The 23,447-nt window shown below is 31.5% G+C and overlaps 1 protein-coding gene across 3 annotated transcripts in view; it reads right to left on the bottom strand.

The window, feature by feature from the left end:
• LOC105669287 (uncharacterized) overlaps nucleotides 1-17,546 on the bottom strand; it is a 62,972-nt gene extending 45,426 nt beyond the window's left edge. The window contains exons 1-2 of one of the 3 annotated variants that reach the window (XM_067360306.1): nucleotides 17,132-17,546; nucleotides 12,194-12,747 (exon numbers count right to left, since the gene is read on the bottom strand). In XM_067360306.1, the coding sequence (XP_067216407.1) occupies nucleotides 12,194-12,431 (238 nt within the window). In that variant the 5' untranslated portion in view covers nucleotides 12,432-12,747; nucleotides 17,132-17,546. The remainder of the gene's footprint in view (nucleotides 1-12,193; nucleotides 12,748-17,131) is intronic. The other 2 variants (XM_012362162.2, XM_067360307.1) reach the window with 2 other exon arrangements.
• Between the last annotated feature and the right edge of the window lie 5,901 nt (nucleotides 17,547-23,447).

The following is a 23,447-nucleotide window of genomic DNA, read 5'->3' as shown; positions in this document are numbered from 1 at the left end:
GGAAATTTCGAACGATTCGCAAGTAAACAAAAACATTGCCTTATATGATATAAATAATGGATAAAATTACCACTCATTTCTTTAACACAACAAAAATTGTTAATATTAATAAAATTTACACGCGCATGTATTATAAAAAAAAAAGTACGACATTTCGGAGCGAGCGCGTATTGTCGAAAATCGAGTGGTCTTTTTTGCGGACGATTTTCACGGTGCATTCAATGCGCCTGCTGCTCGTCACTTCCGGTTAGTTAACCGCGTTTGAAAGCCGACCTCCTCTAGAATCGAAAATTCGATTCGAGATACGCGCCGGGAATGCGCTACGAAAGACATTTCCGTCAGGCCGAAGACAATCGATACCGTGCATCATTTTCCTCGCGGAAAACCAGCAAATGCACTCGCTGCAACTACTATTACAAACTACATATTAACTAGAACGACGTAAAATAAAAAAAAATGGCCTTGTACTCTTATTTACAATTATTTTCGCGAATGTTGCACGCAGAAACCTTGCGTGTATAAAAAATAGACCGACGAAAACTTTTCATCCCCGTTTATTTTCTAATCAATTAATTTGAGTGAAAAATGTCAAAACTGAATATTGTTCCGAGGGGATCTATCACAATCATATATCTCTCTCGAAAACAAAATTCATCTGTTTCGATGTTTTTTGTACAAATCAGTCAGTTATAAAACAAAATGAGGGATAAAAAGTTTTTTTTAACACACTCTGTGCGTAAACATTTATCGGTTAAAAGTGAAACAGTTCTATTTATCAAAAATTTTAGAATACTTTAATTCGTCGAAATTTCCCGATTTAATGCAAATTATTCTGACAATTTTTTTTTTAATTTAAAGTGCAAAAAAGTGCAGCAGAGTCTGGTCTCATCGACAAACTCTTCAATGAGATCGTTGCATCACGGGACTCGAAGGGAACGAAATTGATCGTCGCGGCGGTGGCGAAAGTTTCGTGGCCATACGTCATCTTAATTGGCTTAATGCCGACAAGTTACAGCGTTATATCCTCTCACCCTCTCGCACCTCATGATCTCATCGCGCCTGCTCTTTCTGCGTTCTTTTTTTCCGACTCCGCCATTGCCATATGAAAGAATTGCCATGTAGAAGTTTCCTGCAGGACGTATGTACGGAGTTCTCTCGAGAGTTTCTACGTTAGCGACGCTGCAACCCGGCTACAACGTACTGTATTGCGAGGATTTCTCTGCGATTTCTTTCTTCCTTTTCTTTTTATCGGATGCAATTCGGGTTTAATGCAGGAAACTTTTTGCTAGAATTAATGTTGCATCCGATGCTCCAATATTGCGTTGTGCATCGTGATAAAATATAAATGAAATAGGAATGCTCGACAGAGAAATTTATCAGCATTTAGTAACTCGTTAATTTTTCCTGGCTTTGTAATTATCGAAAAGATTTAAGAAAAATTGAAGTGTCTTTATTCATTTCATGATTATTGATACTTCAATTTGATAATTTTTTTTCAAAACTGTAAATTTCTTAATATTAAAAATTATTCAACCCTTCTGTGATCTAATTTTTAGAATTTTAATGATATTTTTAATTTATATATGAATTTAATTTAATTTATTTTTTAAATTTATCGTTTAAAACTTTTTTCTTCAAGCTAATATTTACACACGGAGAAAAAAGCTGCATTTTATTACAATGCCGTTTATTTCATGCTGGTTTTATAAAAAATATTATATAGACACAGAAAGACTTATTAGAAGTATTAATTTTATTCGCTGAAAATAAATCTGCTGTATTTGCAAATGATTTCTGCTATATAATAACAAATCGATGCTGTCAAATGCACTTAATTTGTAATTTATTTCGTTTTTAGTATAAAATTCTGTTTCAATAAACATTTATTCAAGAAAATATTTTATTTGATCAAGAAAACAAGTTTTGTTGTCGATAATATCGAATAAATGTTTACGATAGCAAAGTTTAATTACATTGTATCATGTCAAGCGTACAGCAATGGTTTCATTACAACAGCAAAATCCTTTCTTTCATGCAATTAATTGTGACATTCCATGAATGATTTCCATATTTTATAATATTAAACTCGTCGAACTTGACATTCCTCGCACTTGAGTATGATAAAACGTAGTTGGAAATAAGGAGAGGATTGCACTTCGAATTTAACGGGTTGAAAGCTTACTTGGTTAAAGGCCGAAGATTTCTCATTCGGGACAAAAAGATCGTCTGCGAAGTTATTTCCACGAGATCATGTAAATCGGCTAGAGAAAAGTGGAGGGGGTTGTAAGTGGACTGCTGCCAAGCCAAATCGAAAAGGGAACTCGTGCGGCGAAGGGCCAAGGTAGAACTCAAGTACGCTCGATTTCTTCCTTGGCGTTGACTTGCGAATAAATTTAATATCCTGTGCGAGTGTAGAATTGCGGCATAATAAAAGCCATCCTCTTTGATACGCAACTTCTTCCGCTAAGCGCTTGCATTTGAATTATACGAGAAATTGCTTTAATTTGAAATTTGCGAAATTTACTTCAATGTATCATGTATTAAACATGTAAAATTCTTTGAAAATTGATAAATTAAATGAAAAAGGATTACACATATGTAACTTTATTATTTGTAAAATTGTGAAAAATACTTAAGAAAGGAAATACATAAATCTTTTTTCAAAGAAAAAAAATTAAAAAAGAAATAAATATTTAAAATTATAGAATTAATATATATATATATTTAGTAATTATTTGATTTATTTATTAATAAAATATGCTTAAAAGTATCTATAAAGTTGATTCAAGTGTTCATAATTTAATTGAGATATTGTTTACATTATAATATCATTTAAGAAATAAAATGTTAACTTTAAAATTATAACTTGTTTTTAATCAATTTAATGCAACTGGCAATTTTATGATATGCAAACTCTTGAACTTTACTATTCAAATATAGTAGCTACAAAAAAATAACATCGATAATATCGAATATTCCAATATTGAAACTTCGAGAAGGTGTATGTTCGAAATATCGAAAATTCAGATTTACGAAAAAGAATAATGCAAATACCTTCACATGTTCAAAAATTAATTTACCAAAACAAAAGTTTATCCTTTTTTTTATCGGGGCTGCCAGAGCAGAGTTTCATAATGGAAGTTTCGAAGTGGAAAAGCAGATAAAACAGATCTATTATCAGAAACAATATTTCTGTCCAGACTGGAAATCACGTGATTCGACCTTTCGATGCTTCCCACCCGTCGCGGTCATTAAACAATGCAATCCGCGATTGTACTCGATCGCGAAATTAATTTTCCGGCTTCGTTAGTGCCATAATGAGCTCATCGACGCCGATCGCACAGCAAAATGCACGACTCATCGCGCTTTTCACCACTCGTTGTATTCGATTATCGTCAGCAGAATTTTTGCAATTTCCAATTGTCAATTTTTCTAACAAGACAATTTAATACTAAACTTTGTAAATAATTGGTAATTATTTTTTAAATATTTACAAATATGTTAATTGCATGTTTCAAAAAAACTGCGAAACATTTTAATTGCATGTTTAATACTTTTTGCTACGCCGTAAAAATTTCAATTATTTTTGCACATTGCCATTTTCTCGATTTCACAGATATTCTAACACTTTTTCATTTCCTATTTCCAAGTTATTACATTTTTGCGCAACGGCGAGGTGTCTTTAATAGTTTTTGTTATAGCGAATGTGTTAATAGCCATCAGGAAAAGTTCTTGCAGCGGCGCAAATGCGATATTGTTTTTTATTTGTTCTACGTTCGCTGTTAAAAATGCGCAAGTTTTCATCATTATCTAGGAAAGTTTAGTAGAAAAGCCGAGCTTTCTTGCATTTATACTACAAGTAAACGTTTCAAAAAATATCTGCCTGTTTCCTCATAATTTGCCGAAAAATTTGCACTTGTATTAAATATGTGATTTAAAAAAGAATTATGTTGTGTGTGTAGGTATATTTAATATTTTCTCTACAAAATAATTGATTACATTTTTAAGCTTATTGGATTCTTTTAGCAGAAGTTTAATATTAAAGTATGAAGCTTCCACGGAAGAAAAATGAAACACTTAAAAGTCTACAATATTTATAGTCATCTTGACTTGAAAATCAGAAGCGAGAGTAAGATTATTTTATAAGTTCCGACGTTTAATCTGATGTATTTTTAATATATAATAAACTAATTAAATGTATAAATATGTTTATATGTATATATGTATAAAATATATAAATATATGTAATAGGTATACGCAGTTTCTCTTCTATAAATTCTAAATTTTTTCACGCTGCAGAGAAGAAGAAATCGACGAATCACTCGAATTATTAAAAGAATTTCTAGTTAATCCAGCTGCTAGCAAATTTTTAAATACGCAATTTTAATATCAAATTCCATGACGAGATTCAACATGAAAATGCTGCGCACCTGCAGCTTCACGGAATCCAATCTTTTTCACGAATGATACATATCAAACAAAACGTGCGCGCTTGTCGCGCGCAGTAAATCGAAAAAGTTTTTTGCGCAACTTGATCCTGTCGAATTCAGAAATGGCGCCACGGACCAGACCAAACATCTGGTACACGGCACCGGCCCATCAGGTAGTCGATCCGGGTTTCTTACTGCTTACTCATACCCCCAACTTTTATCCACCACACCCCTTGGCGCCCCGGTCGGCTGCCAGGACATTCTTTCCCTTTTTACTCGTTGCCGTCGGAAAATCCCCGAGATTTTCTTGGATTTCCAGAAACCACGGACTGAAAAGTCGCCGAGCACAGGTTGATCGTGCGCCGCGATGTCGTGTGTGTTAACACAAGGGAAAGAAAATGCTGCAAGGGATGTGATGTACGTCTCGCAAGATCAATTGCGTCGGAGAATTGCGTTTTCTAAAATTCCTAATTCTTATTGCATTTTTCTTGTATATTTCTTTGTATATTTCGTTGAATTAAAATTTATAAATTAAATTTCTCGACTGTGAATTTATTCACATTTAGTTTTTCTCCATTTATGATAACAATCGAGATTTTTAAAATACAGAAGATAAGATAATGCTATTATTTTGACATGTGTGAAACTTTTAAAAAGCTTTATTTATTAAGCAAAGGAAAAAGAAAGAGAAAGAAAAAGAGAAAGTAAAAAAATTTTAAACAGTATTATATGTGTATGCACAAGCCGTTTAAATATAGTCAGCTATGTTTTTATACTTAAAACCTATTGTTTAGGATAAAAAATTACAAAAATTTTAATAATTTAATTTAAAAAAATTTTCTTTGCTGTAATATTTTAATTTGCAAACTAAAACTCTTATATGTATTACTTATTTACTATTAAAATTTTTAAATAAAAATAAATATTTTATTTATTTTTATTTAAATATCCCAAAATTAAATTCCATAATTCTGTGCACTTATTTTTATAGCATGTCGAAAAATGATTTAATATTCCAAATATGACACATCTAATCTATCACTTTATGTTCGGTTTTAAAATAAATCCATCTTCTCATCTTTTCGAAAATTACAGTAAATGCTCTCTTGTCCTTTGACGTGTGTCCAATCGAGAATTAGGGATGAGAAAAATGTATCAAAAGCTCTGGTCTGGACAAGTTTGCGGTCAGGAAGATCAAAGCAGATACGTAATTTACTTCGGGGTTGCGAAACGTCGAAAGATGTACGCTTTCAAGAATGACCTATGACATGCTCGTCCTAAAAGAGCATCATAATATGAAACTAACAATAAAAGTTAATTAATAATTTTCGACATGTGTACAATAATATTAACTGTTTTTAATAATTAATGTTTGTTTTGATGATATCAAATAATAAAATATACAGAATGTTAAATTTATTAAATGTTTATAATTAAGATTTAATTTAATTCTTAATATATTAAAAACATATAGAACATATAGAAGTTTTATGTAAAATTATTATTCAAAAATTTTGAGATTCCTATTTAATTCACAATTTTTGAATTTAATTATTCAAGATCCAACATTATTATGTTCTTAAAAATTCTAAATTATCAATTTTTAAACTTCCATCTATTTTAAATTCTCAATTTAATGCTTATTCTTTCTCTTTCTCTCTCAAGTTTCTAGTTTATAATATTTTTTATTATTTTTTTAAATTAAAAAAGTGCAAAAAGTCTTTTTTGCTTTACGCATAATTAAAATAATTATAAAAATAATGTACATATTCGGAGAGATCTATTTGGTGCATATCACAAAGTATGTTGAGAGGAAAAAAGTATTGGAAAAGAATTATAGAGTTACTATTAAAGTTATAGAACTGCAATAAAGTTTGATTTATCAACCACTACCTTCGTTCGGCCTTTCAAATGCGTAAAAATATTGTAGCATAAATTCCGAAGAGCTTATGCCAAGCTTATGCTTCTTTGTTTTTTTCGCGTAACAGTGATATTGTATGGAAATCTTTTGAATATACTGTTGTGAGATTACACTCTACAATTTGGCCAACAAATTGCAATGAAACGCAAATATCTATTCTGGGAACTTATAACTTAAAACTGTTCTAATTACATTATTGCTCTAATAAGAACGTTTAAATTTAGATAATTTATATACTGCAAAATCATTATAAAATTAGTATCAAATTACAGAAAATATATTAATCAAAAAAGTTATTTAAAAGTGTTCGAAAAAAATCGCAAAAGTAAGAAAAGATTATTTGCAATAATTTGCAAAGATTATTTGCTGCAATTTCTAATGCGTTGAAGCACGGCAAGTATTTTGTAAAGCAACGCTTTCAGAGTCGGAATCCAACTGGAATAATGTCGCAATTTTACGCTTCGCGGAACATTACGATATTTTGAGCGAGCTGCTCAGAATATTCACGACTTTGTTTGTTATTAACTATCGTGAATATATCTCATCAAATCGGAACTTTAAGGATTACTTTCCTTTTACTTCAAAGCGAGTTCTTAATTTGATATCGAAATCATAGCGCACGCAAATAATTACACCGTTAAATATTTGTAAAAAACATCTTCCTTTTCAAAAAACAAAATAGAGAATAGAGAATTACTTCTTATAGTATTTTTGTACTGCATACTATTCTCCGCAGAAACGCTTTATCGCGTCACAATTTTGGAGAAATTTGAAATTAATGTTGTAAAACTATTTTGATATAATTTACCGACTACGTGGTATGTTGGAAAAGTTTTATCATTTAAAGTTAAATATATTGTTAGGACTTTTAGTTAACAAAATAAATTTGGTTGCAAATATTTAGATAATAAATAATAAGATATTTATATCTTATCATCTTATTATCATTTTTTAATTGTTTATTTTAAAAATATTTCAAAACACTGCATAGAAGTTTGATGTCAAGGCAAGAATTATATTTTATTCAGCATAAAAAAAAAGATTTATAGATAATAATGTCTAATATCATTGTAGATATTCTTTGAAGAGGAATAATAATGTGAGCATGAATTGGTTATTCTCGAGTCTCGAGACGATTCACAGAGCGGAAAGCATTAAAAATTAATGCAGCGCCGATCATTATTTCGAGTTCTCATGGCCATGCCAGCTTTCTCTCTACGGCGTAATTCCAGACACTTTCCGCAACAATTTCAAAGAACAGGCGTATCCTGCGAGCGGAATTTTAAGCGAGCAGATCCAGGAAATTAGGAAGATTTGATCAGCCGGTCCTGGAATTACAAATAACCTTATTATCCTGCCGCACGCCACCGACCCTGGCACTCGCGATTTATACCGCAAGTGCCAAATTTCCTTTTTAAGTGACAAAAGCGGAGTAGCATGGCGATTAGACAATTTGCATATTTGCGTGCATTAACTTTTTATGTTTACATTAATAATTTATTTATTTTATTTATTTGTCATCTGAGTTTATTTTATTTTCTTCTTTAATTTTATATCTGTAAAATTTTGCGAGAATCAGATACTTTCTCGTTCTTTGTCTTATATTAACGATAAATTCGTTGTTCCAGTTGTTTCAAATATAATTCTAACAGAATTATATTTCTAAAAACTTGAATTTTTGTTTTTAGAAAATTTTTAGCCGGTTTTACATATACTGTGAAAATTCTCAGTGTCTTCTCTCCTTTCCTCCCATATCTTTTTCTCCTTTTTCTACACCTTTTTCATCCTCTTGTGACCCTTCGATAAGTCACGCTAGTAATGAAGACAAATTGTTGGCGTCCCGCAGTTTTATAAAGACAGTAATTAATTGCTATTCGCGTAACTAATCTTGCTTTGACTATTGACACGCGTTAGTTCAAACAATTCTCTTTTAGATTTTTCGAATACAAAATTCTTGTCAAATTTATTATTGTCAAAATTTTATATTATGTTACGGCGAAAGCCCAGAGCCTAATTAATTTGCGAAATAATTAATCAATTTAGGTTTACTCTACTTAATTAGCTAACGCCAGAAAAATATGATTTATAATTAACATCACATTATTAATCACAGAGCTTTGATCGTAAGATAATATAATTTTACTTTAATAGTTTAAATAATAATAATAATGAGATAATAAACGTAATAAAATAACAATTGCAATAAGTTAAATAAATTATATAGATTGTAGACTATTTAAACTTAATTAATAAATAATATTACAATTCTAGTAATTGTGTGATTACGTTACACGCAATAAAACTAATAACATATATGTTATTAGTTATATTATTAGTTACATTTATGCTATTAACATATATGTTATTAGTTTTATTGCGTATGACGTAATTTAATTATATAATTAAATATATATTCTAATATTTCAAATGTATTAATGATTAATTATATCACACGTATTCTACACATATGCGTGCCAGTTTTACATCAATTTTTTAATTCAATTAATTAATAAAATTTTTAGAGATGTCGAAACTTTTTGTCAACGTATTATTACACGTTTACGGAATGCTTAATTTAATGTCACAAAAATTAGTCATCATTGTAAGCTGCGGTGGCTTTAGATTTTCAAGCATTCCTATTCTATATCCTTGTGTTTATCGCCTTTGAACCAAATTCCACGCGATAGCAAGAATAATAAGAACTCGTTAGTCTGCGAGATCGACAGAATACCGCTACGGACAGTTGCTCGTTTGTCGCCTTTTTCTACCTTGATTGCGCTCGCTTCAACTTCCACTTTTTTCAAAATAATTTAAAAACTAAAATACGATGATACAACATATTATCGTGAATTATAATTGTAGATGATAGAGAACCTACTGTATTACAACGATAAATTGTAAAGAGCAATTAACATGAATTATTAAGTATACTAAATTGGGACAAAGCAATTTGTATTTACAGACTGACATAAATTATACTAATATTAATTTAAAACAGTAAATTAAAATATATCAAAACTGTTTTTTTTCATGAAGGTTAATATAAACTCGCATTTCGCGTTTTAAATTAAGTAATTAATTAATAAAATGTAATCAAATAATTACACATACATACAAGTGCGAACACATAACTATACACAAACACTATAATCGAAATTAAAAAGTAATAATTTTCAGTCAAGAAATTAATAAAATAAAATATGTAATTTATAGAATTACAAATTAATTTAAATTAAACTACGAAATTGAAAACAAATCAGAAATCTTTAAAAAATTGTAAGCAAAGCGGAGATTTTCAAAAGTAATATAAATATCATATCTTTGAAATGTTAGGAATCTTGTATTTCGTATCTAAGAAATTAGATTCTTTTTCTGATAAATATTATACACTGATGGAGTTTCACTCGCAAGAATTACTCCGAAAGGAAAGATTTACGAAGAGACGGTTGATACCCGCCATCTTTGAGCCTCTACGGAGAGTGGCAAAGCCCGTTTCTCACCATCCGAGCTTAAAAGTATTTCCTTGCTGTTCTCACCCGTTCATTTGAACTAATAACTCGCGCGCGATTCCCTACGGCAGGACAGGACACGGCCTTGAGCACCGACTACTTACTGCTGGCGACCCAGCTCATTCCTGGCGATAGCATTTCCTACAGTTTTCCGTAGCAAACTTTCAACTTTAATTCAGTTACTGTCATCAGCTATGACGCATCCCAAAGCTTTCAGCAGGGTTCAAGCGAATCAATTTCTAAAGCTCTTCCGGAACATTTGCAAATTATCGAAGGAAAATAACATTATTTTGTTTTGCATCAAGCGTGAACTCAACAGGAATAAAAATATGAAATTTATTACTAATATTTGTTTAAAATATAAAATTAATACGACGTATATGTTTAAGCAGAATTGTATGCTTTCGAAGATGTAGTGTTGCTAAACTCTTCTTTTGAAAATAGCTATATTTCGAAAATTATTAATCAAACAATTGCGCAATAAAAATCGATTTCCAGTGCTGTTTTCGTAATTTAAATGTTAATTATTAATGTATTGTTGCAAATAAAACTATGTGTTTATTAATCGACAAGTAATACGCGCAAGAATGGCTCAGTTATGAACTTGTTATGTATACAGATTTCCAATGTAATTAGATAATTATCTTTTATCGAGATACATCTCTCGTTTGGTATAAATAACCAGTTTTTATTTTAATTTATAATTTATTGATATTTTATTTGAACTTATTATGTTTTACTTAATATCGTTAAATTAAGTTTTCAACTAACTTTAATTTTCCATTTCATTTTTAATCTAAATTATTTCAATCTTTGTACATCAAAATTTAATAATTTCTTTTAACTTCTTAATTTTCTTCTTTAATCTTTTTGTTACTATTTCTCTGAATCAGAAACTTCTTTATCTCAACTAAATTGTTCTGATAAAATTTTAAATGGAATTATGTCGTTTGATTCATAAGTATCCTACATTATTTACTAAATTTGTATTTTCAAAATAAAATTAGAAATAAAAATAAAAATCACAGTTTGTTCAATCTAAACGAAATTATTTAAATCCCAAAACTGAAAACTAGAAGAACAATGCTTCTTTCTCGCAATACAATGTTTCATCAAGCTGATGGATGTTACGACCGTGCATAGCAGCCATCATTGTGAATAAATAATAACAGAACAACCGTGCAATTTTTAAAAAACAGCAGCCTGATAGAGAGCGCGAGCAATAAGGACGGATCGCTCGATCGCGGAATACATTTATACTTTCATGCACGTGAAGTCTAGAGATGATTCCGCATAGTAGAGCTCCACCAAGGGTGGAAAAATAGTAAAGGTAGACGGTAGAAATAAAAGTCGAGAGCCTGCGCGAGCGAGACGGAGCTGCGAAGGAAATAAAAAAGAATTGTCATCATCCGGGTGGCTGCAACCGCCCTTGTAACCGCGCCGCGCCCGCGGGTGTTCTCTCCCCTAGGTCTCTTTCTTCCGTCCACGCTCTTTACAACGCTGTCATTTGTTTTTACGTTTACTCCTCCTCGTTCGTGAAAATCCTTCGCCATCGTACTGCAAGATTTCGTCGAGAAAACAGAAGAAATGGCCCACGAGATCCCGAGCCGGAGTGAGATCAAACTCTCACGGAATGAACTATAAACTTCTCGAAGTATTCGCGATCTTTTATAACATTCATTAAAATTTGAGTATTAATCGTAAAACAGGCTGCGTATTGTATAAAAGAATTTATATCTCGAAATGATATTGTAATCTAAAATCACAATAAAATGTTTCTCTCGCTCTTCCTTTTTTCCATTTTTAATTTAATTTGTACATTCTGATTCCATTTTTAATTTAATTTGTACATTCTGATTCTTCGATGTGAGATTGATGTACTTAACTTTTCGTACACGCTAAGTATCTCAATCAATTGATATACATTTTAATGTCTCGATGTAGACGAATAATTTCAATATAAAAAGAAATTATTTCGCATCAACAACCGCGACGATTCGGTAGCCATTATTATATTTAACAAATTATCGTTACAAGAGTCTTTCTCTTGTAGAATTTAATTTGCACAATAAAATAGATTGTAAAATCATAAATTAATCTAAATATATACTTCATTTTAAACATTTTTTAAGAATTAAAAAAAAACTTTGTAAAATATTATAAACCCAATTTTTTATCTCTTAGAAATCAGATCTTTTTTATAAATAATAGAATAATATACCACTAGATAGTACAAAATCACTTGTGTCACAATAGCAAAACTTTTAGAGTTATGGAAGTTTTTGTTCCATTATTGTTTTTCTTTCACTGTAATAACAATAATCGTTACTCACGGATTGAAAAATTCGATGGTTTCACGATCCTCGGGCAGACTCTGAAGAGTCCCAGTTTGAACTTCACGCTGATTACATCAGCGTAATTTCTGGGTAGATTTGGCAGTATGAGTTTCTCCTCGGTGTGGAGCCAGGTCGGACCCAAAAGAGCGACGCTGAGAGCCGTCAGCGCGGCGAGACCGCATATGACACCGCACCTGGTCAATGTGATTCCACCTGGTCCACCTGAGCAGCACATCTTCGTTTCTCGAGTTGTTAAACTTAAAGCAGCATCGTTAGCAAATTATCTCCTCGATCTGCAGAACGCTCTTCGATTCATTCTTCCGCACTGTATGAAGTCTTTCGAGTTCTCTTTCAAACTGTTCTTGAATATTAGTCTTTGTCAAAGTTTTATTCACAATAATTGTAGTTTTACAATTCAGGCTCTTTCGTAAATGTGTAACAAATTTTTATTCTTCTGCTTCTTTTTTCATTTTCAGTTTAATATGTTGAGTCGCTCAAGCAATATGTTTTTAGCTGTTTCAAAAGTCTGCATCTTCTCATGATTAAAGATTCTTTAACAAATTCAGAATTTGCTTTGTCAAAGATTATCCGTATAAGCACGAGACAATAAATTCAAAAAAATTTTTAATAGAAATATATGTAAAAGAAACGCAGTAAAAGAACTTTGGAAGCTCCATAAAAACTGAAAACTTTACCTACTTATATATGAGATCGGAATGCTTTCACATGAAGAATACGGTTATAGAAAAAGAAAAATAATTCCGATAAATTCTTCTAAAGCGCCTGCGGCCATTAATGGATTACTCGTTATATAGAGAAACCATTAAAACGCGCATTTGTTCGCTCCCGAAGAAATTAATTCTGATTGCCGTTAATTCGGGTGGCTTAAAAAAAAGCCAAAAAACAAAAGGAACAGAAAGACGGATCGCCATTATCACCGTCGCGTTTTCTGTGTCGGGAATAGATGGCACACACAATGGGAGTCTCTGACTTTTCCGATTATTCTCTTTCATCTAAAAGCATGAGAAAAAACTTCGCATTCTCGCATATAAGTGCAAATAACCTCTCGCGAAGAGTGAGTGTTTCATCAATTTTGATAAAACTTTGCGGGTGCTCATACTCTGCGAATAGTACGCTATCAGTATTCTAATCTAAAAAGAAAACACATTTTTGCGCATATTCTTACATTAAAACCGAGCAAGATCATAGACAAGTATTTGAAATATTCTTTTGCCATTGAAACTCGAAACTGGCAAGCCGATAAAAATCGCCTGCCGACGACAGTGAAATAATAGCAATTATTGTTTCCCGTTTCATAATAGTTAAAGAAACGGCGGATCGCGTAAGAAAAAAAAAAAGCGAAGGTGTCGTTTCGCGATGTACAATATAATATATCTCTATCGATGTGACTCGCAATACGCGTGCGGAATTAACGTTCGCTGCAGATGGCAGTCGCAATTATAGCGTCATTCTTTCACTGCAAACTAATTAATTGAAAAACGGCGTACGGTCGCGCAATGCCGGAGAGTCCTTGAAAGATTTCCGGTCTTGTTAGAAGAGAGTTTCGAGTGCTGCTTAAGTCTGTTCCACCTCTTTTTCCCTTCGACAGAGCACCTTCTCTCGCCCCCTCCACCTCTCCTTCTCCTCCCTGCGCCTCATCCTGAGTATCGCGTAATTAAAAGTTCGAACCGACCGCGATTCACACCTGACGGAAACCTTTCCCCCCCTCTCAACACTTCCCGTACTACGTAATTTAAGGAGCAAAGGAGGTTATAGTGGGGTGTTTCCCTTCTTTTCTTCATCTTTCGTCCTTTTGTAATTACTCCTTCAGAACTTTAGCTAGTCGAAAGGCCAGAAATTCCACAGCGGAATTTCTGACTTCTCGCAGCTGGGGAATAACAGAAGAAGAAGGTTCTGGCAGTTCGAGAGTACTGTCAATTCTTTCTTAAGCGCAAATACAACAAATATCTTAATTAAGATAATTAATTTGTTTTTCAAAGATTAAATGTAGTAATTGCTTCATAATATATGTTCATAATTTACATAATTTATTTCGAAATTCAAAATACGAAAGTACTTTTTCAAGGAAATCTTCGAGACACTTTAAATTGATTGGAGATAAATATCTTGCAAAATATAATATTATAATGAAATTATAATATTTTTTATTTTTAATTACCTTTAATGCAAAAATCACCGATGTAATATTAAAATAAAATAATATTCTTTTTATATTAGTTTCTAAAATTCAAAGTGACCCAGCCAAATAGTGCCACACCCTGCATAACTATCATGAAACTGGTACATAGCCGTGCTAATTAAGCTCGATCACGGTCATGGTTCGGTTTCAACGAAGCGAATTACCATAAAATCGTGCGAGGAAGATCCAGCGCGGCGATTTTTACAATTTCCGCATCGCGACGAGCGATTTCCGCATCCACGAACTCTAATCAAACTCGACGCGACGCAGTGATGGAAAAAAGAGCGTTCGTTAAAATCTCAACGCGTTCAGAATTCACGTTCATTTCGACAAATAACCAAGAGCTATAGTAATTTTTAAATTACGTGAATGTTTTTTCTTAAAAAAAATCTATAAAAAATTATAAATTGTAAATTATAAATTTATTTTTTTTATCGAAAAAGGCAAATTGTGTCCATTGGAAAATGCCGACGTTTCGGATCTTTAATCGTGGTCAGGGAATTCAAGGAAGAAATGAAATGAATGAGAGAACAAATAAAAAGAGAGAAAAGAACGAGAAAGAGAGAGAGAGAGAGAGAGAGAGAGAGAAAGAGAGAGAGAGAGAGGGGAGGGAGAAAGGAGTAAAGAATAAGAAAGGAGAGGGAAGGAATGCAATTTAAAACTATTGCATCGTGCGGAAAAATATTTGTTTCGCGCAAAACAATTTTGCTGCACAAGAAAATATTTATCTTACATTAGAGTCATTTCTCGATAAACAATTGTTTTAATTTTCAAAAACGGTCGAAAAATAATATGCAGTTTTTAAATGCCAGATCAGACTATCTCAAGCGTAATGTAAATTTCGTTGCATGCGCAACGACATATCTTCTTACAGTGAGTGATTTTTTTAATGAAATGTATTCGCTAAAAAAACACGCACAGAGAAAAAGTCTATTTTTGTAAACAAATATACACAATCTCGGAGTGCAATTTTAATCCTGTAATATATTTTTCATATAGCAATTTTTTATATAGCAATATAGTTTACGGTGTAATTGAGTTAAAATGCAAAGTTCGTGCGACGTTAAAAGAGATCACAATTGAAGAGATATTTAAAGCTCAATGTGTGCAATGGAACGCAGCAAACGAAGGGATTAAAAATACGATTTGATAGAACGTGTTTTCAACAATTCAGGCCATCCGGTGTACATATCTCTTTAAAACATTACCAACGTGTCAGTGTCAGACGACCATCCCTTCAATCTCACCAGCAGAAAAAGCGGAAAACGCCGTGTGCGATATTTTTCTACTGTCACGAGCGACCGCTCGTCCCAAATCCTGGACAGAATCATAGGGTCTAGACGCGGATCAGGGTGTGTTCCGACCACAAGACTATATGGAAAGTCCGAAGTTTCTAATGCATTTAAGTCTCAAGATATCATTAGACGCGATTGTATCAAATCCAGCTAATAATAATGTAAAAAAAATTAAAGATAAAGTCGGAAAAAACATTCAACGTGAGCATCGAGTTAAATGCGTTCAGTGATTTCAAAAGAAAAAATAATTTATAACAATCCATAAGTTTCAAAGATATTACACTAAACAAAAAAAATAAAAATATTTTATAAATTTGTAAGCGATAGTACAATATCGATGTTTAAATATTTGATAATTAAATTTCAAAAAAATCAAAGTATGGAAATTCGAAATTTTGATATTAATGTTTAATGATAAATGCGTAAAACAATGCAAAGTTAAAATTTTAAAATTCAAATTTTAAATATTTAAAAATTAAAAGTGGGTAGATCTGTAGATTTGCAGAACAAAATATCTGAATGTAAAAATATTTTATGACAGTATTTGATACATATATTTGACTGTGTATGTTAAAATTTATAAATTCGGTGATTTGAGCATCAAATGCTTTAAAATACGATATTTCAAGGGTTTAAAGGATCAGAACTCAAAATTTAAAAAATGTCAAGATTTGAGGAAATAAATCTTACTGTTTTATATTGTTCAATTCATGAAATGGTAAGTCTTTGGTTTAAAAAAAAATAAAAAAATTTTTTTATTACAAAAGAGATTTAAAGGTAAGAAAAGTAATTGATTAATGATATAAGATTAAGTACTTTAGAGAAAAACAATATAATACAAAAATTGCAAGAATTCGCAAATATTTGACAAAAACAACTCAATGTAAAGTCGAATAGTCAACTAATATTTAAAGGAATTAAATACGTAAAGCTCTAAGAATTCAAAACACAAATAAAAGATACAGAAAAGACTTTAGCAAGTTAAATCCATGTACAGAACTTTTAAAAATTCTTTACAAATCTTCTAAAACTTGTAATATTAATTATCGGTATTAACCGAATAATTACTTACTAGCAAGCAATCCTGCAAATTACTAATGATATAAAGTTAATTAATGAAATTTCGTCATAAGCCAATCATATATCTACAGCAAACATCGTGGCTAATAAAGGATTTGAGGATTAGAAGTAGAGTTTCAGAAATTCCATCTCTAGATCTTCGAAAATTTCTCACAAAGACAGCTCAATTATTACTGTTTGCTATTATTAACAATATTAATAATCTGCTTTTACAATTACATCATCTTGAATAATAAAACGCATGAGAAATAATCTAAAGATTTAATTTTGAAGATGAAATTTTACTACAAATAAAGCTTTAAACATTAAAACCCATCTCTAAAGTAAATAGATAGAAGTAAAAGTATAATAGAAAAACACCTCGAACATAAGTTTTCATTACCTAACTTAATCTTAACAATATTAACAGTTTACACGACTCATTATTCTTGACGACGGTAATTAATTGAGTATATTCACTCGGATAATTAGGAACAAAATTACTCGGCTATTATCGCGAGCCAATCACGTCGCCGCGGCGGATATAGTAAATAACGTACGCGCGCGCGCTCGTGCACGTGTAACTTGAGAAGACTGCCAAGTTCTTGATCTTTGTAAAATCACACACGAGAATTATTCAGTCCTCGCCGACAATCGCGAAATTCAATGGCGACGACGCTCAGCGTCGCGACGTGGAAAGCCCTGAACTATCACGTTCGATCCGCTCGACGGCTGGAAGCGTACTAGCCACCCTTCGTAAACGCGCGCCTCCACCGAACGGCAGTGGGCGAACGTCGCGACGGCAATGAGAGGGAGAGAGGAGGTGGCGCCGAGAGGGTGAACGTCCCGCTACACGGGTGAACGTCTGTATCATCGTAATTTTTGATAGAGATTTCACCGCACACAGAAAATCCGTCCGACATAATTTCATTCTAATTTCTAACTCAATAATGAAAAAAATAAAACATTTTCAATTTTGAAAAGTAAATAAAACATGAAGTTTTATCACAATACGTCAATATATTTTTCGATCTAATATCGTTTTATATATTTCATAATTTGCCAGAATGTCGAGCATGATCCCACTTTCGAGAGTTGTGATCAAAGAATTTGAAAAGCTACATTGCAGCTAGATTAAAGTCAGCTGCTAAAAGCTGGAATTTGCGAAGATTCTAGAAAAGTTCAATATTGAGACATAAGTAGAATAGTACTTCATAACTATGGAAAGTTATGAAAGACGATATCGCGCGCGCAGAGTAATATTGCTTGTAGAGATCAAATATCAATACAACGTAAGGAGTTAGAATAAATATAAAAACGCTAGAATAGAAGTTCGATCCGTATTGAATCTCACATTACAATGATTTAAGATATAGGAATTCGAAAGTCCACATGACATTTTAATAAGAAATCTCGAAGAGAAGCAACAAAAGAGCCGACAATTTCAAGTTTTATCTTTGCGCAAAAAAAAAGTAAAATTATCAAGTGGTCGATAAATTCGAAAGCAGCATGGCGAAGCATATTCGATGAATGTTATTAATTTCTTATAAGCAAATTCTTTAAACTTGCTTTTGTAGAGGTAGAAAGCCGCGAAATTAACTGCGGAAATTTTCAGTCGCGTTTCTGCAGCGATGTATTAACAATTTAACGAGCCGACATCTGCCATGGCTATTATAGCGCAATTATATGGAACTAGCACCTCGTACCGCCAGCCTGGACTATTAGCGACACAGCATAATCCTACCCGGATCTAAGGATCCTGGAAACTAAGGATTTTCGTATCACCAAGTTAAATTAAATGTAGTGTAGTTTACTTTAACTTTACAGCATTACTATAATTACGTAATTATTATATATGAAATATAAAAATGTAGATTTAATAATATCGTTGCTTATACAGATTTGTGAACACATCACAGACTTGTGAGATTAAATAAATAAAAAATTTCTTGTTTTATATAACATTTTTTTACCTTAAGATTATCAGCAAAATATGACATACAAAATTGTTATATGTTATTATTATTATTATTATTATTATTATATACACTTATCTATCTATGAAAAATTGAACATTGTAGAACTATCGTCTTATATTAAAACCTGAAAAAAAAAGAATCATCGGTCACTGTACAGTAAAGCCAAAGCTCCGAAGAAACGATGACGGCAAGACGCCTTATTATTTCTGAAGTTTGACTTTTACTAAGCTTCGCGGCGAGCTTCTCGGCACGTCCTCGTCGCAAACAAGTCTCCTCGCTGCCGAAGCGAAAGCCCCGAGAATAGCCGCGAGTATCGACCATTCACAGTATGGATATAACGGTATAATACCCGAATAGTTACGATAATTAGCGTGGTGTATAACTTGTTAAGTATGCATCCGCATTGTTGATTAAACCTGCGTTGATTAAACCGTGATAGAAGAGAGATAAGTAAACTAAAATAGAATAACTAAACTTTCATAAAATATCAAACACTTTTATGCTAGAATTTTCGAAAACCTATAATATAAGATATTATAAGTTTTCAATATAATCAAATATGTTCATGTATTTGAATCAAACATACGTCAAAAATATTATTAAATATTATTAAATATTATTAAATTTAAAAAAATAAAATATTATTGAAATGACCGATGATTCTTTCTTTTCCAGGTTTTCATATAAGACGATAGTTCAACAATGTTCAAGTTTTTACAGATAAGTCTTGTATATTATAATAATAATAATGACATAAAACAGTTTTGTATGTCATACTTTGCTGATAATCTTAAGGTAAAAAAATGTTACATAAAACAAGAAATTTTATTTATTTAATCTCACAAGTCTGTGATGTGTTCACAAATATTAAATGAAATATTATTGAATGTAATTTAAAACAACAGCATGATTTTGTTTAAATGTTTAATTCAGTAAATTATAAGTTTGATAGCTTTAACAGGATCAAGCTACTTCACACATGCCAAAAATCTCAATGGCATTAAATTCCAAAAAAATATAGCTCTAAAAATCGAAAACTCGAATTTCCTGTAAGTATCGTATTTCATCTATACAATTATTTGTTCCCGTTAATTCTGTGTTTTTCCGAGTGACATGTATCGAATTGACATCGTTCTGAAGGGCTCATTCTGAAAATTAGTCACGACAGATTGGGCGGTTGCAGGGAGGAACCCCCTTCCCTCCTGTCATCCCCTTTCACATCGTTGCCGAATTACCGACCCTACGTCCTGTGAGTGACGTTATCACGCTGCATTTGGTGCATTTGATGCATCCGGTGGCCGAGCTACGGGAATGTCTGGTCGAGACAGCCGAGTCAGTGCATTCGATATTCCATATTGGGCTTTTGCTTACCAACAGGTACGCCCCGTTGACTCGCCATTCGTATTCATCCCCTGGATGCGAAAAGCGATATACAACGATCGAGAAATTATGCAATCCGTAAAATCCGGCTACCAAGTTTGTAGCGAAATTCGATTATTATATTTCTATTCAACGCACTTATAAATACGAAAACTTATCATATATTAAAAATTTTGCAAAGATTTAAAAATGTTAGAGTAACTTTTTTATTTCAAAAAATATAAAACTTTTGATCCTGCGTATTTGTTTTTCGACATTATTTGTTATTAATGGATGGGGCTCACTGGCTGTCCACTCAGCCTCTCCACAAAAAAAATTTTTTTTGCTAATCTAAACGAGCGCAAAATTTTTTCTTTATAGATTTGGTGAGCGCATAATTAGTGCATAATTATATAATTTTTTTATTAAATTTGCACAAAGTGGGAAGCTAGCTAAGCAGACGTGTTCAGTCTCGTCCTTGACACTTTGATTGCTCACATCGGACTGCAATAATATACAGAATGTTTGATAATGTTCGTGCCAACGTTTGGGTAGAGCGCGGTAAAATGAACAGATCTTTACCGCTTTGCAATTTTCGCAATAATAATTAAGATTATAATTAAAAAAGATTAATAAATGATAGCGCGGATAGCAATAAGAAATAATAGCATTATAGAGATTAGCCATTTCTGTCCGTTCGCTGTTGGATCTGTGAAGTTAGCACGACATTCCATTAATATAAAAAAACAATTACAGTTCCAGTCGCACTTTTCATAGTTCCACAGTTCCTTATAAAAATAAAAAAAAGTTCCGTAATTTTTATTGAACCAAGAAATCAAAAATGGAAGGATGTCGTGCTAACTTCGCGAATCTAGCACGACACCTTCCTCCCTAAAGTACAAAACGACGATAAATATTACCATTTTTGGCAACTGTTCCTGTTAGTACTACTCGAGTTCTACCATTGTGTGTAATTTGAAAACAATTCCAACAATTACCAATTATTACACACTTTGAGTATTAAACACAGCACGACACTTGGAGAAAAAATGTCGTGCTGAACCGCAGTTCTAGCGATAGTTCTCGTTAGTTCTAGCAGAATTCTATGCTCATTTCTTCGACCATCTTCAGTATACAGAGTCTAAAATGTTGTACTAGCTTTCATTTAGTGAGAATTAATTGCTAAATGTAACAAATTCGTCAAATGTGACATTAAGAGGCTGTGTTACGAATCGTTTTGTGAAATCAGTTCTAGCTCTAATCAGTTCAAAATCGGAAAAATTTACCGGCAATTAAATCTCACTAAACAAAAACTAGTACAACATATTAGACTCTGTATACTGAAGATGGTCAAAAAATCGATCAAAACGTCTATTATTATTATCATTATCGATTAAAGAAAAATTTTGGCAATTAAGATCCTGCTTTGGCCTTCGATTCTCCTTTCCCCACAACGATTAATAACTATTATTAAAAAATTGGTTAATAGTTACTAAATCATTTAGTTATAATAATTACATGATTTTGTGATTAATGTCAAATAATTAAGTAATTATTACAAAACAATTACTAAAAATTGGTTAATACTTACTAAATCATTTAGTTATAATTATTACATGACTTTGCAATAAATGCCAAATAATTTGGTAATTATTACCAAACCATTACTAAAAATTGAGTAATACTTACTAAATCATTTAGTAATAGTTACTAAATGATTTTATCACAAATATGATGTAGTAATAGTTACAAAATGATTTTGTAATAAATGCTAAATAATTTGGTAATTATTGCCAAACCAATACTAAAAATTGGATAAATCTTACTGAATCATTTAATAATAGTTACTAAATAATTTAGTAATAGTAACCAAATAATTTAACAACTATTGCTAAATCATTTGGTAACTATTGCTAAATGTTTTTGGTAACAATTACTAAATAATTTGAAAACTATTACTAAATTATATGGTAATAGTTACTAAATTTTAGGTAATAGTTAATAAATTATTGGTAATAATTACCAAATATTTGGTAATAATTACTAAATCACTCAATCGCCATTACCAAATATTTGGTAATAATTACTAAATCACTCGATCGCCATTACCAAATATTTGGTAATAATTACTAAATCACTCGATCGCAATTACCAAATATTTGGTAATAATTACTAAATCACTCGATCGCAATTACCAAATATTTGGTAATAATTACTAAATCACTCGATCGCAATTACCAAATATTTGGTAATAATTACTAAATCACTCGATCGCAATTACCAAATATTTGGTAATATTACTAAATCACTCGATCGCAATTATCAAATATTTGGTAATAATTACTAAATCACTCGATTGCAATTACCAAATATTTGGTAATAATTACTAAATCACTCGATCGCAATTACCAAATATTTGGTAATAATTACTAAATCACTCGATCGCAATTACCAAATATTTGGTAATAATTACTAAATCACTCGATCGCAATTACCAAATATTTGGTAATAATTACTAAATCACTTGATTGCAATTACCAAATATTTGGTAATAATTACTAAATCACTCGACCGCAATTACCAAATATTTGGTAATAATTACTAAATCACTCGACCGCAATTACCAAATATTTGGTAATAATTACTAAATCACTCGACCGCAATTACCAAATATTTGGTAATAATTACTAAATCACTCGACCGCAATTACCAAATATTTGGTAATAATTACTAAATCACTCGACCGCAATTACCAAATATTTGGTAATTATTACTAAATCAGTTGGTAATGGTTACTAAATTATTTGGTTATAATTACTAAATATTTGGTAATGGTTACTAAATTTTTGGTAATAAATACTAAATATTGGGTAATTATTACTAAATATTTAGTAACTATTACCAAATATTTAGTAGTAGTTACTAAATCATTTAGTAATTATCACCCAATATTTAGTATTTATTACCAAATATTTAGTAACAATTATCAAATATTTAGTAATTATAACCAAATAATTTAGTAACTATTATCAAATGATTTAGTGTTAACCGATTTTTTAATATGTCTAATATGTTGTACATAGGCTAGCTTTCATTTAGTGAGAATTAATTGCCGGTTGTAACAAATTCGTCAAATGTGACATTAGGAGGTTGTGTTACGAATCGTTTTGTGAAATCAGTTCTAGCACTAGTCAGTTCAAAATCGGAAAGACTTACAACCGGCAATTAATTTTCACTAAATGAAAGTTTTGCGGTCGTGGTCGCGGTCGTTGCGGGCGTTGAGTGGAACGCACTCATAAAGTGTTCCTGGAACTGTGATTTTTTTTTTATATTAATAGAATGTCGTGCTAACTTCACAG

This window comes from Linepithema humile, chromosome 8 (assembly GCF_040581485.1).
Source record: "Linepithema humile isolate Giens D197 chromosome 8, Lhum_UNIL_v1.0, whole genome shotgun sequence".
Lineage (NCBI taxonomy): Eukaryota > Metazoa > Arthropoda > Insecta > Hymenoptera > Formicidae > Linepithema > Linepithema humile.
The sequence above is the reverse complement of the archived record's forward strand: the minus strand, read 5'-3'. Positions and strand labels throughout refer to the sequence as shown.